Genomic DNA, 16,460 nt, shown 5'->3' with positions numbered 1-16,460 from the left:
ACCTCATTGCGCCTCTTTTTTTCTTTGCGTCATGTGCTGTTTGGGGAGTATTTTTTTGAAGGGCCATCCTGCGTGACACTGCAGTGCCACTCCTAGATGGGCCAGGTGTTTGTGTCGGCCACTAGGGTCGCTTATCTTAGTCACACAGCTACCTCATTGCGCCTCTTTTTTTCTTTGCGTCATGTGCTGTTTGGGGAGTATTTTTTTGAAGGGCCATCCTGCGTGACACTGCAGTGCCACTCCTAGATGGGCCAGGTGTTTGTGTCAGCCACTAGGGTCGCTTATCTTAGTCACACAGCTACCTCATTGCGCCTCTTTTTTTCTTTGCGTCATGTGCTGTTTGGGGAGTATTTTTTTGAAGGGCCATCCTGCGTGACACTGCAATGCCACTCCTAGATGGGCCAGGTGTTTGTGTCGGCCACTAGGGTCGCTTAGCTTAGTCACACAGCTACCTCATTGCGCCTCTTTTTTTCTTTGCGTCATGTGCTGTTTGGGGAGTATGTTTTTGAAGGGCCATCCTGCGTGACACTGCAGTGCCACTCCTAGATGGGCCAGGTGTTTGTGTCGGCCACTAGGGTCGCTTAGCTTAGTCACACAGCTACCTCATTGCGCCTCTTTTTTTCTTTGCGTCACGTGCTGTTTGTGGAGTATTTTTTTGAAGGGCCATCCTGCGTGACACTGCAGTGCCACTCCTAGATGGGCCAGGTGTTTGTGTCGGCCACTTGGGTCGCTTAGCTTAGTCATCCAGCGACCTCGGTGCAAATTTTAGGACTAAAAATAATATTGTGAGGTGTGAGGTGTTCAGAATAGACTGAAAATGAGTGGAAATTATGGTTATTGAGGTTAATAATACTATGGGATCAAAATGACCCCCAAATTCTATGATTTAAGCTGTTTTTTAGGGTTTTTTGAAAAAAACACCCGAATCCAAAACACACCCGAATCCAACAAAAAAATTTCGGTGAGGTTTTGCCAAAACGCGTTCGAACCCAAAACACGGCCGCGGAACCGAACCCAAAACCAAAACACAAAACCCGAAAAATTGCCGGTGCACATCACTAGTAAATAGGCAGCTTGTTAGATAATAAACAAATGACAGTGTTCCCATGATATGAAGAGTTCAATTATCAAATAATTAAACAAAACATATCCCATATGTCATATGGGCAGAAGTGTCACTTACCTCCTGAACTCCCCGGGCGGCAGAGAGTAAAAGGGGTGGAACTTCTCTTGAAGGGGTGGAGCTTCACTTGAGGGGTGAATGACTGTATGTCATATGGATAATATACTATTTAAATAATTAGTATAGTAATCCTACCAATGGACAGATACTGCTTAGTTAACTTTCAGTCGTGCCTTTATAGGAGCATCAGTAATACGTCCATAGAACGAGGTACGTAGCTGACCAGGCTCCTATATGACACTCATAAGTAGATAAACTGACAGACTCCGTATTAGTGCTTCACCTCCTGCACAATGGGGATCCCATTGCAGTAAGTCGCATAACTGTGACCAGTTAGTGTTTCGGACTGTATCAGCTACAGTGGGTATTGCAATTGCGACACAGCATAATCAGTGGTACTTGAATAAGCCCCTGCACCTGTAGTGAACTGGACTTGCAGTTAGGTGTCTATAGCGGCTGTGTAGAGCCTGGAGAGCCGCTCAATATCTCGGTCAGCTTCCCCAGCTAATTGGGCTGCAGCAATTAGCAGGCAAAAGTCAGGGGACAGCAAGGACCAGATATTTGACTGCTATATGAATCCTGGGGAGCCACTAGGAATCTAGGTTGGCTTCCCTGGCTGGAGTAGGCTGCAGCAATTTTTGGGCAGCAATAAGAAAGCAGCAGAGACCACTACTGTAGTGTGGTATATTGAGCTGTCGTATGCAGGACAGGGAATGGTTCTATGTTGGCTTTTACGGCTGTGTTGAACAACAATTGTCAGGCAGCAATAAGGAGGTTGGCGTTTGCTCCAAACAGTAGGTACCTGTTGGGAAATCCACATGGGATACACTGGGATACACTTCATTGTGACTTTTTGGAAATGTATAACCTTTCCACACTTGGTGTGTCGTTACATTGCAGGTCTTCTGAGAGTGGATTAACTCCTCCAGTGCTAGTCTGCTATACTGAGCACTACTGTTTATCTGTGTGTCATTTTTACTTCAGGTTCTAGTTCATGTGAATACCATTCAAGACTGCTATGAGAATGGATTATCTCCTCCAGTGCTAGTCTGCTATACTGAGCATTGTTGTTTATCCTGTGCATCATCTATGCTTCCAGTCCCTGCATTTCCTTATGTATAGTACACCATTGTGAGCTATTATTATAAAGGTGTTCTTCCCCTGTTTTCCTGTGTACTATACAAGCTCCAAGTGTTTACACAAAGCTCACCAGATTTGTGATTCCATTTCTAATTTTTGAAAAAGTTTAAAAATAAATATAATTTATTAAAGAAAAGTAATATATAAAGAAAAACACATTAATATAGCAGGAACAAAGATTTTAAAAAATGACAGTATTTGAATCCATTATTTACAAATTGAATAGTTAGTAATTTGCTGAAGCTTGTGATTGTAAGCAGTGTTATTGCTGGTGGCAGGGCTGGATTGGATCTCTAGCAGTCCTGGCAAATGATCGGAGGGTTTGATGGCCAGATGGGCTTAACCAGCCGAGCAGCAGTCAGTGCCAATTTCCTTAGGGTTGCCATAGCTGCTGGCTGGGATGGCCCTGAAATTAAATCCCCCTTTCCCTCTCTCCCCTTCAAGAGTAGCTTCCACCCTCCTCGAGCTCCAAAACTGTGGTGGATTGTGCGGAGGCTCCAGCGCTGTCTGTTATCGCCCCAATGGTCCTCTGCCCTGCGGGAGCACAGCCAGACTAAGCCATGGTATGTTTCTTCCTGATGCGGTATGGTGCCATGCTGGGCTTTCTTCCCATATTCCTCCACTTTCTCCCAACTTCCTGTATTCCTCCATTCTCTCCCATCTCCCTCTATTCCTATTCTCTCTTTTATCTCCCCCTAATCCTGTTTCTCATGTCTCCTGACATTCCTACTCTCTCTCTCTCTGTCTGCCATGTCCCTCTATTCCTCCACTCTCTGTCCCAGCTCCCTCTATTTCTCCTCTTTCTCTCTCTCTCTCTCTCTCTCTCTCTCTATCTCTCTCCCTCCCGTCTCCCCCTATTCTTCCTCTTTCCATATTCCTCCTCTCTCTCCATCTCTCCATATTCTTCCTTTTGCTGCCTTGTTTCCCAATAGATATCCTCTTTATCCCATCTTTCCATATTCTTCCTTTCTCTATCATTTAAATCAATTCCTCCATCTATATTCCATATCTCCCTATTCCTCCTCTCTCTCTCTCTCTCTCTCTCTCTCTCTCTCATCTTCCCCCCTTCAACCTCTCTCCATATTCCACCTCTCTCACATCTCTCTGTATTCTTCCTCTTTTCCATCTATTCCTCACAGTCTCTATTCACTCTCTCCCTATTCCTCAGCTTACTCTCTCACATCTCCCATAATCCTTTTTCTCATACCTTCTGCTACTCCTACTCTCTCTCTCTCTGTCATGTCCCTCTATTCCTCCACTCTCTGTCCCAGCTCCCTCTATCCCTCCTCTTTCTCTCTCTCTCTCCCGTCTCCCCCTATTCTTCCTCTTTCCATATTCTTCCTCTCTCTCCCATCTCTCCATATTCTTCCTTTCGCTTCCTTGTTTCCCAATATATATCCTCTCTATCCCATCTTTCCATCAATTCCTCCCCGTCTCTATTCCCTCTCTGCCTATTCCTCCTCTCTCTCTCCCATCTCCCTCTAATCCTCCTCTCTCCTCTCTCTCCCATATCCCCCTATTCATCCTCTCTCCATATTCCTCCTCTCTCTCAATATTCTTCCTTTCATTTCCTTGTTTCCCAAAATATATCCTCTCTATCCCATCTTTCCATATTCTTCCTTTTCACTCTCATTTCCATTAATTCCTCCATTTCTATTCCCTCTCTGCCTATTCCTACTCTCTCACACACCTTTCCCTCTAAACCTCCTCTCTCTCACATCTCCCACTATTTCTCCTAGCTCTTTCCCATTACAGGTAGGACTCTGTGCCAGGACCCCGATGCTGATGCCATGGTGGTCCTGTGTACTTTAAATGCCAGGGCATACTTTTAGTCTCAGTCTGGCCCTGGCCGGTGGTAAGATTTTTCAGCTCTATTAGTAAAAAAAAACATTAATTTAAGTCGATAATTGTGCTTACCTCTATCCTCAGGTTTGTCCAAGTCACTTCTGATGTGTAGCCAGCAATAATACAGCTGACAAAGAGGAGGAAAGTAAGGGCAGACATGGCAGTAGTGGGTAATGGGAAAATGTGGGGGGCAAGACGGAAAGTGTGAAGCACACCAGGAATAGTGATTTGGGAGATGCTAATTAGATAGAGACAAAGGGGGTAACACATAAATAAATAGGAAGGGAGTGGAATGTACACAGACAATGACCTGTGAGGCAGGAACAGAAGTTACAGTACTGTGAGCAGCATGGAGCACCAGGAGCAGAATACACTGGATGAACCAGGGCTAAATTATAGTAGGGGTGAGAGGGGCATGCATCCCAGGCCCCCACACACTAGGGGCCCCACACAGTCCTTTGGTACTATTTCACCCTTCTCCCAGGTGGCAACCAAGGCACTCCTCACTATAGACAAGAGCCGGTGTACCACTCTGACACAGTGCTGGATCAGCCCCTTCAGTGCTGCAGCAGCCGGCTCTGGTACAGTGTCTCGTGGGATACCGATGGCAAATCACGCAAGACACTGTAACAGAGCCCGCCGTTGCAGCGCTGAAGGGGCTGAGCCAGCACTGTGTCAGAGTGCTCCACTGGCTCCACACTCCTGTGAGTAACGCTCCGGTGTGGGCAATGTGCATGCTCTACCGGCTCCCCACACTTCCCGCTCCAGGGGTGGTGTACTCTTTCGGCTACCCACACTTTCAGGTAATGCTCCGGTGGGGAGGGAAAGGGGGAGTTGTGCACAAACAGGTTGATTTTTTTATGCACAAACAAGTTGTGCATAAATCAATGAAATCGAAATCTGTGTATGTGCTATATGGCCTCCGTGCTCTCCCAGGTAACGCTGTGGGGGGGTTGAAATCGATTTACTTAGTGGGGGCCCCCACAACTGAGTTGCCCCTGGGCCCCCACAAGCCTTAATCTGGCCCTGGGAGGAACAGTAGGTAATCATCACTCTTTGGGAGGCGGAAGCAGCAGAGGTCAGGGGTGAGCAGCAGGTGAACAGGGGCTTAGAGCTGTCCCCCACAAGGATACAGACAGAGGCCGCATTCTGCTTACAGCCCAGCAGCCAGGTTTGTACTGTGAAATGAGAGTGCTCCCGCTGGTGCCCCAATTGATACTGCTGAGTTCTGCCAGGGATTGTGACATTGTTCCTGATCTCTAAATTGTAATGTTCCCTATATAGCATTCCCGAAGGGAAAAGTTCCCACAACATGAGCATCACGTGTTCCATCCATGTTATGCCCCTAAACACAGGACAATCAACTGCAAATCAGATACTGACATGATATCATCACCTGATCATCCCCCACTGATGCAACACCATCTCCAGATCATGCTGCACTGACACAAGGAAATCACCAGATAAGCTCTCACTGACACAAAGCCATATCCTGATCATCTCATTCTGACACAAAACCATCTACAGATCATTTACCACTGACACAAGGCCATCTACTGATTCTCTTACACTGACACAAGGCCATCTCTAGATCAACTCACACTGACACAAGGCCATCTCCAGATATTTTCACACTGACACAAGACCATCTCCAGATCATCTCACACCTATTCAAGGCCATCTGCAGATCATCTCGCAGTGACACAAGACCATCTCTAGATAATTTCACACAGATCATTTTACACTGTCACAAGAAGTCACCTGATTATCTCATACTGACATAATATCACCTGATCACTTACTACTGATATAAGACCATCACTTGATCATCTCACCCTGACATAAGACCATCTCCTGATCAATTCCCACTGACATAAGACCATCTCCTGATCATCTCACAATGCCACAAGACCATCTCCTGCTCATTACATATTGACACAAGACTATCACCTAATCACCTCAAACTGACATAAGACCATCACCTGGTGACCTCATGCTGACATAAGACTATCATCTGATCATCACATTTAGACACAAGACTGTAATCTGTTCATTACATATTTACACAAGCCCAACAGGGTTGGACTAGCCCACAGTGGTACAGGTGAAACCCATAGTGGACCTCACTGCCTGGGGGCACCAACCTTCCTCTAGGGATTATGGGAGTGATTCAGTGCTGATCGTAGATGTGCTAAATTTAGCACATCTAAGATCATTTTTTTTTTACATGCAGAGGGATGCTCTGCACAGGGCTAGTCCACTCCACATGTCAGGCCCTGCCCCACCCCCCTCATGGGTGCAAAAGAATCGCACGGCGGCAATGCTTTCACACCCACCAAGTAGCTCCCTACCTGCGCAGCCTAGCTGCTCTGCCAGGGAGCTACCCACCGTGTTTTGGGTCACAGCGGCTGCGTGTGATGTCACACAGCCACCGCGGCCCGCCCCTGCAACGGTCCGGACATGCCAGTGTAGTCCAGACTGCTCCCCACCAATGGCATTTTAATGCCGTTGGCACGCTGGCAAGTTGGCGTGCGCACTAGGCAAAGGGCTGCAGACTGCGATTGCTGCCATTGCAGCAATCGGGTCTGAAATAGGCCCTAGGTTCCACACTGTGCACTTGAATTTAACATTATTCATGTGTTACATTATACTGCACAAGACTTTGGTGTATTCACTGCAGTGCATTGCTGTTATTAATCCGGTACATTATCATGCATGCACTAGCAGTTTTTACTATATATATTTAAGAAGGTGCTCAGCCCATGCACTCTCTAATGGTTAGCCAAGCCTCTGTGACAGCTGGTCAAACCCCCTCTACAGATTCACCACACTCCTAAGCATGGGCCCCTACCACTGCATTCCGCTGGTGGGCCCTTCATTGCCAAGTCCGACACTGCAAGCTCATCACTTAATCATCTCATACTGGCATAAGACATTCACCTGGTGATCTCATGCAGACATAAGACTATCATCTGATCATCACATCATGTGACAAGACTGTAATCTGTTCATTCCATATTCATACAATACTGTATTCTGTTCATAACATATTGACACAAGCCCATCACCTAATCACCTCATACTGACACAAGACCATCATGTGGTACACATTTGCATGTCTGAAGACAGTTATATATTAATGACAGTTACTGGTTATTCAGTGCTAAAGATCCATTTTGGTATAACACATCAGATCATTTATATTTTCTATAAACAGGATGATCCAGAACCCAGGTAACAAGATCTATCATGATCATGAGACCAATGCAGAAGAAGTATATAAAAAATATTTATCTAATGAAGCTGATCAATCAACTTTCAAAGAGATCACTTTATACCCTATGGAAAAATTACATTCATTATCAGGTAAGTTGTTCTCTTGTTATGTGTGATGTAGATTTAAAGTCAAAATCTGATAAGTCGAAAATGCATTATACAGTCCTAGGTCACATGCTAGATCTTTATACTATAAGTGATGGATAATACCAGTCCTATGTCACATGCTAGGTCTTTATAAGTGATGGATAATAACAGTCCTATGTTGCATGCTAGGTCTTTATAAGTGATGGATAATAACAGTCCTACGTCACATGCTAGATCTTTATAAGTGATGGATAATAACAGTCCTATGTCACATGCTAGATCTTTATACAGATGGATAATAACAGTCCTACGTCACATGCTAGATCTTATAAATGATGGATAATAACAGTCCTATGTCACATGCTAGGTCTTTATAAGTGATGGATAATAACAGTCCTATGTTGCATGCTAGGTCTTTATAAGTGATGGATAATAACAGTCCTACGTCACATGCTAGATCTTATAAATGATGGATAATAACAGTCCTATGTCACATGCTAGGTCTTTATAAGTGATGGATAATAACAGTCCTATGTTGCATGCTAGATCTTTATAAGTGATGGATAATAACAGTCCTACGTCACATGCTAGATCTTTATAAGTGATGGATAATAACAGTCCTATGTCACATGCTAGATCTTTATAAATGATGGGTAAAAACAGTCCTATGTCACATGCTAGATCTTTATAAATGATGGGTAAAAACAGTCCTACAGTACGTAACTTGCTTTATTGTTATAAGTGATGGATATTAACAACAGAGACGGATTTAGAACTCATGGGGCCCTGTGCAAGATACCGGCTTGGGGCCCCCTCCCTCAAACCCATATCACTATATTTTCATTCTTAAGTGCGAGCAGTATCACAAGAGTGCCTTGGTGCATGTTCAGTCTACTGATAATCGCCCAAGTGCAGGAAAACTGGCATTGCGTAAAAATCTGAATCAGGCACTAGATATTTTGGTAGTACAGTAGACTTAAAACCTGTAACATTAAAGTAAACTGACCATCCACATACAGTGAATGGGACCATTTTGTTTGTCCAAACATTTCTCATCCTATCAACATCGCTTAGCAACATTGTCACTAGTCCCTAATCAATTGATAGGCTGCATTCTCAGGATCATTGGTACAAGACCTTGTATTTCTTAGACTGTACAGGATCTAGGTGTATAGATGAGTGTGTAAAGGAGACTGCAATTCCACCTTACACAGCTCTTAAAAACTGTACTGTATACTATGGGTCTTGCTGGGGCAGGTGAGTGGAATAGAGATAGAGGCAGGCAACTGAGGCTGTGCTTAGGTGGGTGAGTGGAATACAGAGAGGGGCAGACAGCAGAGGATGGGATGAGGTAGGTAAGTGGAATAGAGATAGAGACAGGCAGTCGTGGCTGGGCTGAGGCAGGTGAGTGGAATAGAGATAGAGACAGGCAGTCGTGGCAGGGCTGAGGTAGGTGAGTGGAATAGAGATAGAGACAGGCAGTCGTGGCTGGGCTGAGGCAGGTAAGTGGAATAGAGATAGAGACAGGCAGTCGTGGCTGGGCTGAGGCAGGTGAGTGGAATAGAGATAGAGACAGGCAGTCGTGGCTGGGCTGAGGCAGGTGAGTGGAATAGAGATAGAGACAGGCAGTCGTGGCTGGGCTGAGGCAGGTGAGTGAAATAGAGATAGAGACAGGCAGTCGTGGCTGGGCTGAGGCAGGTGAGTGGAATAGAGAAAGAGACAGGCAGTCGTGGCTGGGCTGAGGTAGGTGAGTGGAATAGAGATAGAGACAGGCAGTCGTGGCTGGGCTGAGGCAGGTGAGTGGAATAGAGATAGAGACAGACAGTCGTGGCTGGGCTGAGGCAGGTGAGTGGAATAGAGATAGAGACAGGCAGTCGTGGCTGGGCTGAGGCAGGTGAGTGGAATAAAGATAGAGACAGGCAGTCGTGGCTGGGCTGAGGCAGGTGAGTGGAATAGAGATAGGTGCAGGCAGTCGTGGCTGGGCTGAGGCAGGTGAGTGGAAAAGAGATAGAGACAGGCAGTCGTGGCTGGGCTGAGGCAGGTGAGTGGAATAGAGATAGAGACAGGCAGCAAAAGGCTGGGATGAGGTAAGTGAGTGGAAAAGAGGGGTGTAGTATGGTGTGTCGGTGGGCGGGATCACGGCGGCCAGCACACCAGCACTGGAATCCTGACCACCGGCATACCGACAGCTGGGCAAGCGCAAATGAGCCCGGGCTCGCTGTACTCGCCACGCTGTGGCACGGTGGCGTAATATGTGCGCCACGCTATTTATTTTCCCTCCATGGGGTCGTGGAACCCCAATAGGGAGAATAGGTGTCGGTATGCCTGGTGTCGGGATTCCGGTGCCGGTATACTAAGCACCGGTATCCCAACAGCCGGCATGCTGAATACCACCCAAAAAGAGATAGACTCAGGCAGCAGAGGCTGGGCTGAGGCAGGTGAGTGGAAGAGAGAGAGATAAAGACAGGCAGCAAAGGCTGGGCTGAGGTAAGCGAGTGGAAAATATATAGAGGCAGACAGCAGAGGCATGGCTGAGGCATGTGAGTGGAAAAAGAAAGATAGAGACAGGCTGCAGAGGCTGAGCTGAGGTAGTTGGGTGGAATAGAGTGTGTGTGTGTGTGTGTGTGTGTGTGTGTGTGTGTGTGTGTGTGTGTGTGTGAGAGAGAGAGAGAGAGGCAACAGATGCTGGGTTGAGGTAGATGAGTGGAATAGAGATGGAGGCAGGAAGTATAGGCTGTGCTGAGGTAGGTGAGGGGAAAAGAGGTAGACAAGCAGCAGAGGCTGTGCTGAGGCAGGTGAGAGGAAAAAAGAGATAGAGTCAGGCAACAGATGCTGGGTTGAGGTAGGTGAGTGGAATAGAGAGAAAGGCAGGCAGCAGAGGCTGCACTGAGGTAGGTGAGCGGAACAGAGAGATAGATCAGGCAGGAGAGGCTGTGCTGATGTAGGTGAGTTAAATAGAGAGAGAGGCAAGAAGCTGAGGCTGGGCTGAGACAGGTGAGTGGAAGAGATAGAGGCAGGCAACAGAAGCTAGGCTGGGGCAGATGAGTGGAACAGAGAGAGATAGAGGTAGGAAGCAGATGCTGGGCTGAGGTTGATGGGTGGAATAGTGAGAGAGACTGTTAGTATAGGCTGAGATGAGGTAGATGAGTTGAAAAGAGATAGAGACAGGCAGCAGAGGCTGGGGCAGGTGAGTGGAATAAAGAGATAGAGGTAGGCAGCAGAGGCTGTGCCGAGGTAGGTGAGTGGAATAGAGAGATAGGCTAGCTACAGAGGCTGGGCTGAGGCAGGTGAGTGGAAAAAGCAATGTTATGGTAGACTTACCTTAGTTAACTCTCTATCTTCAAGGTCCTTAGGGTCCACAGGGGAGACAATGGGGTGTAGATGTTTGTAAAGGACCGGGCACCAAACAGTTAAGCTTTACTGTTTGGTGCCCGGTCCTTTTACAAACATCTACACCCCATTGTCTCCCCTGGATGTTACGGTCCTTCCACTCTATACCCCGCCTCCATACTCAGGCAGATCAGTTTTGTCAACAACCCCATGGAAGGAGCAGGATAGGAGAGAAGGAAGACATGGTACACACAAGAACACACTCTCACAAATCAGAGATCTGCACAATTGTTCGGCAGACTCAACACGGCGTGCTGCCCACGAAGGACCCACGGAGCGAGTAGATTAAGCAGAGACAGTAGCCAACACAGGAGGTCAGCCTGCGTATATGCCTGTGAGCTAGTCATGCAAACCAACTGGCCAGAGTCTGTTTGTCAGCTGACCAACCCATCTTGTGGAATCCATAGAGGACAAAGAGGGAATCCCATTCCCTTATAAAACTTGTATGATCCACGTAGAAAGCACAGATCACATGAAAGGAGGCCTCCCCTAGCGACAGATACGGGGAAAGTTGAGCAGGTATCACAATATCTTTGTTAAGGTAGAAACGGGACACTAACTTAGGAAGGTAACCAAGCCGGGTACGAAGGACTGCCTTGTCCTGATGAAAAATCAGAAAGGGAAAGTGACAAGACAGCGCCCCCAAATCTGATACCCGCCTTGCAGATGAAATAACCAGAAGGAATACAGTGCATCAGGAAAGTATTCACAGTGCTTCACTTTTTCCACATTTTATGTTACAGCCTTTTTCCAAAATTGAATAAATATTTTTTTTTCCCTCAAAATTCTACACACAACAGCCCATAATGACAACGTGAAAAGAGTTTTTTTGAGATTTTTGCAAATTTATTAAAAATAAAAAACTAAGAAATCACATGTACATAAGTATTCACAGACTTTGCTCAATACTTTGTTGATGTACCTTTGGCAACAATTATATCCTTAAGTCTTTTTGAATATGATGCCACGAGCTTGGCACACCTATCTTTGGGCAGTTTCGCCCATTACTCTTTGCAGCACATCTCAAGCTCCATCAGGTTGGATGTGAAGCATCAGTGCACAGCCATTTTCAGATCTCTCCAGAGATGTTCAATCGGATTCAAGTCTGGGCTCTGGTGGGGCCACTCAAGAACATTCACAGAGTTGTCCTGAAGCCATTCCTTTGATATCTTGGCTGTGTGCTTAAGGTCGTTGTCCTGCTGAAAGATGAACTGTCGCCCCAGTCTGAGGTCAATAGCGCTCTGGAGCAGGTTTTCATCCAGGATGTCTCTGTACATTGCTGCATTCATCTTTCCCTCTATCCTGACTAGTCTCCCAGTTCCTGCCGCTGAAAAACATACCCACAGCATGATGCTGTCACCACCATGCTTCACTGTAGGGATAGTATTGGCCTGGTGATGAGCGATGACTGGTTTCCTCCAAACATGAAGCCTGGCATTCACACCAAAGAGTTCAATCTTTGTCTTATCAGACCAGAGAATTTTGTTTCTCATAGTCTGAGAGTCCTTCAGGTGCATTTTGGCAAACTTCAGGTGTGCTGCCATGTGCTTTTTACTAAGGAGTGGCTTCCATCTGGCCACTGTACCATACAGGCCTGATTGCTGGATTGCTGCAGAGATGGTTGTCCTTCTGGAAGGTTCTCCTCTCTTCACAGAGGAATGCTGCAGCTCTGACAGAGTGACCATCGGGTCCTTGGTCACCTTCCTGACTAGGGCCCTTCTCCCCCGATCGATGAGTTTAGATGGCTGGCCAGCTCTAAGAAGAGTCCTGATGGTTCTGAACTTCTTCCATTTACGGATGATGGAGGCAACTGTGCACATTGGAACCTTCAAAGCAGCAAATATTTTTCTGTACCCTTCCCCAGATTTGTGCCTCGAGATAATCCTGTCTCAGAGGTCTATAGACAATTCCTTTGACTTCATACTTGGTTTGTGCTCAGACATGCACTGTTAAGTGTGGGACCCTATATAGACAGGTGTGTGCCTTTCCAAATCATGTCCAATCAACTGAATTTACCACAGGTGGACTCCAATTAAGCTGTAGGAACATCTCAAGGATGATCAGTGGAAACAGGATGCACCAGAGCTCAATTTTGAGCTTCATGGCAAAGCCTGTGAATACTTATGTATATGTGATGTCTTAGTTTTTAACTTTTTAATAAATTTGCAAAAATCACAAAAAAACTTTTTTCACGTTGTCATTATTGGGTATTGTGTGTAGAATTTGGAGAGAAAAAAAAATATTTATTCAATTTTGGAATAAGGCTGTAACATAACAAAATGTGAAAAAGTGAAGTGCTGTTAATACTTTCCGGATGCACTGTAGCATCTTTGCTGTCAGCCACTTCAGATCCAATGATTTCAGGGGTTCACACCGAGTCGCTTGAAGTGCATTGAGAACCACTGACAAATCCCAATGAGCCATGGCAGGTACGTATGGAGGTTGCACACCTTGGAGAAATTTGCAAACATCCAGCAGTGGAGCAATCCTGCGATGGAACCAGATGGACAGAGCAGATATATGCACTTTGAGAGAGGCCAGGTGGAGTCCGAGATCCAATCCAGCTTGAAGAAAGGCAAGTGATGGATAATAACAGATGTACTACACATGCTAGATCTTTATAAGTGATGGGTAAAGACAGTCCTATGTCACAAGCTAAACTGTTTAATAATCGGTCCTTTACCACCACCTACACCCCATTCTCTCCCCTGTGGAGCCTATGGAACCCCAAGAAGTAAGAGAGATAGAGACAGGCAACAGAGGCTGGGGTGAGATAGGTGAGGGGAACAGAGCGATATAGAGACAGACATGGGACAGGTGAGTGGAATAGAGAGAGAAACAGGCAGCAGAGACTGGACTGGGGGGATGTATTCATGTGACAGGCGGTCAGGAGACTGATGATCACATGACCTCCCCCTACATCCCGCCCCCTCACTATGCTTACAGTCGGCATGCTGACCAACAGGAATTATTCCCACTCGTGGGTGTCCACGACACCCATAGAGTGGGAATAGAACCCGTGGCAACCACAGGTCGCCACCAAGACCGCAGTGTGGCAAGCGCAGTGTGGCGAACGCAGTGAGCCCGCAAGGGCTTGCTGCACTCGCCCCTCACCGGGATTCCGCTGCCAGGATCCCGGCATCGGTATGCTGACCGCAGGTGAGTGGCACAGAGAGAGAAACAGGCAGCAGAGGCTGGGCTGAGGCAGGTGAGTGGCATAGAGAGAGATAGAGGGAGCAGAGGCTGGGCTGAGGCAGGTGAGTGGAATAGAGAGAGATAGAGGCAGGCAGCAGAGGCTGGGCTGAGGTAGGTAAGTGGAATAGAGAGAGATAAAAGCAGCAGAGGCTGGGCTGAGGCAGGTGAGTGGAATAGAGAGAGATAGAGGGAGCAGAGGCTGGGCTGAGGCAGGTGAGTGGAATAGAGAGAGATAGAGGGAGCAGAGGCTGGGCTGAGGCAGGTGAGTGGAATAGAGAGAGATAGAGGCAGGCAGCAGAGGCTGGGCTGAGGTAGGTAAGTGGAATAGAGAGAGATAGAATCAGCAGAGGCTGGGCTGAGGCAGGTGAGTGGAATAGAGAGAGATAGAGGCAGGCAGCAGAGGCTGGGCTGAGGTAGGTGAGTGGAATAGAGAGAGAAACAGGCAGCAGAGGCTGGGCTGAGGCAGGTGAGTGGCATAGAGAGAGATAGAGGGAGCAGAGGCTGGGCTGAGGCAGGTGAGTGGAATAGAGAGAGATAGAGGCAGGCAGCAGAGGCTGGGCTGAGGCAGGTGAGTGGCATAGAGAGAGATAGAGGGAGCAGAGGCTGGGCTGAGGCAAGTGAGTGGAATAGAGAGAGATAGAGGCAGGCAGCAGAGGCTGGGCTGAGGCAGGTGAGTGGAATAGAGAGAGATAGAGGCAGCAGAGGCTGGGCTGAGGCAGGTGAGTGGAATAGAGAGAGATAGAGGCAGGCAGCAGAGGCTGGGCTGAGGTAGGTGAGTGGAATAGAGAGAGATAGAAGCAGCAGAGGCTGGGCTGAGGCAGGTGAGTGGAATAGAGAGAGACAGAGGCAGGCAGCAGAGGCTGGGCTGAAGTAGGTGAGTGGAATAGAGAGAGCTAGTGACAGGCAGCAGAGGCTGGGCTGAGGTAGGTGAGTGGAACAGAGAGAGCTAGTGACAGGCAGCAGAGGCTGGGCTGAGGCAGGTGAGTGGAACAGAGAGAGATAGAGGGAGCAGAGGCTAGGCTGAGGCAGGTGAGTGGAATAGAGAGAGACAGAGGCAGCAGAGGCTGGGCTGAGGTAGGTGAGTGGAAAAGAGAGAGCTAGTGACAGGCAGGAGACGCTGGGCTGAGGTAGGTGAGTGGCATAGAGAGAGATAGAGGCAGGCAGCAGAGGCTGGGCTGTGGTAGGTGAGTGGAATAGAGAGAGATAGAGGGAGCAGAGGCTGGGCTGAGGCAGGTGAGTGGAATAGAGAGAGCTAGTGACAGGCAGCAGAGGCTGGGCTGAGGTAGGTGAGTGGAATAGAGAGAGATAGAGGGAGCAGAGGCTGGGCTGAGGCAGGTGAGTGGAACAGAGAGAGCTAGTGACAGGCAGCAGACACTGGGCTGAGGCAGGTGAGTGGAATAGAGAGAGCTAGTGACAGGCAGCAGAGGCTGGGCTGAGGTAGGTGAGTGGCATAGAGAGAGATAGAGGCAGGCAGCAGAGGCTGGGATGAGGTAGGTGAGTGGCATAGAGAGAGATAGAGGCAGGCAGCAGAGGCTGGGCTGAGGCAGGTGAGTGGAATAGAGAGAGACAGAGGCAGCAGAGGCTGGGCTGAGGTAGGTGAGTGGAATAGAGAGAGATAGAGGCAGGCAGCAGAGGCTGGGCTGAGGCAGGTGAGTGGAACAGAGAGAGCTAGTGACAGGCAGCAGAGGCTGGGCTGAGGTAGGTGAGTGGAATTGTGAGATAGAGGCACCGGGGCACAATACAGTACATATGGAGGAGGGGGGCAGTAATGAATTTACAGATTGGGGATGGAACACAATAAGGAGCATACAAATATATTTATGTGTGTATAAATGTATATATACACATACAATTAAAGGGATGTAGTTGGCATCCCAGCTGACGGAATGCCGGCATTGAGAATGCAGATTCTGGAATCTCGACAGCCGGCATCCTGAATGTTAGTATGCAGGGAGGGTTAGGCTTGCGGGGAGGGGGGTTAGGGGAAAGGGTCATTTCATTTGAAATGTCAGGATAATGGTGGTTGGTATGCCGCTGTCAGTATTCTAACCATCAGCAACCCATATCCAACCCCAACTAAAATATCCCCACCAGACCCCATATACAGCATATATATAAAAAACAAGAGTGAAATTGGCCTCAGTGTTCTATATGATTCCTAACATGCGGGCTAGCATGTATACATAGATAATAGATGGCATCAAGGACTTTTACAGTGACAGTATATTGTGAGCAAAGTCACTCACTTTTTCAGCATCAGTTGTAGACAGTTTTGCTAATTTAGCAAAACTGCAACTGCTATCACTCACATGCTGGCGGCCGCCCAGCATACTAATGGCGGCCA

The 16,460-nt window shown here is 47.5% G+C and overlaps 1 protein-coding gene across 2 annotated transcripts in view; it reads left to right on the top strand.

The window, feature by feature from the left end:
• The window catches only part of LOC134965534 (nicotinamide N-methyltransferase-like), a 303,295-nt gene that overhangs the window by 210,327 nt on the left and 76,508 nt on the right, over positions 1-16,460 (top strand). For both annotated transcript variants that reach the window (XM_063941914.1, XM_063941915.1), the window contains one exon: positions 7,386-7,534. In XM_063941914.1, the coding sequence (XP_063797984.1) occupies positions 7,387-7,534 (148 nt within the window). In that variant the 5' untranslated portion in view covers position 7,386. The remainder of the gene's footprint in view (positions 1-7,385; positions 7,535-16,460) is intronic.

The sequence above is a fragment of the Pseudophryne corroboree genome, chromosome 10, assembly GCF_028390025.1.
Source record: "Pseudophryne corroboree isolate aPseCor3 chromosome 10, aPseCor3.hap2, whole genome shotgun sequence".
NCBI classification, from domain to species: Eukaryota; Metazoa; Chordata; class Amphibia; order Anura; family Myobatrachidae; genus Pseudophryne; species Pseudophryne corroboree.
Note: the sequence above shows the minus strand (reverse complement) of the source record. Positions and strands in the feature narration are given on the sequence as shown.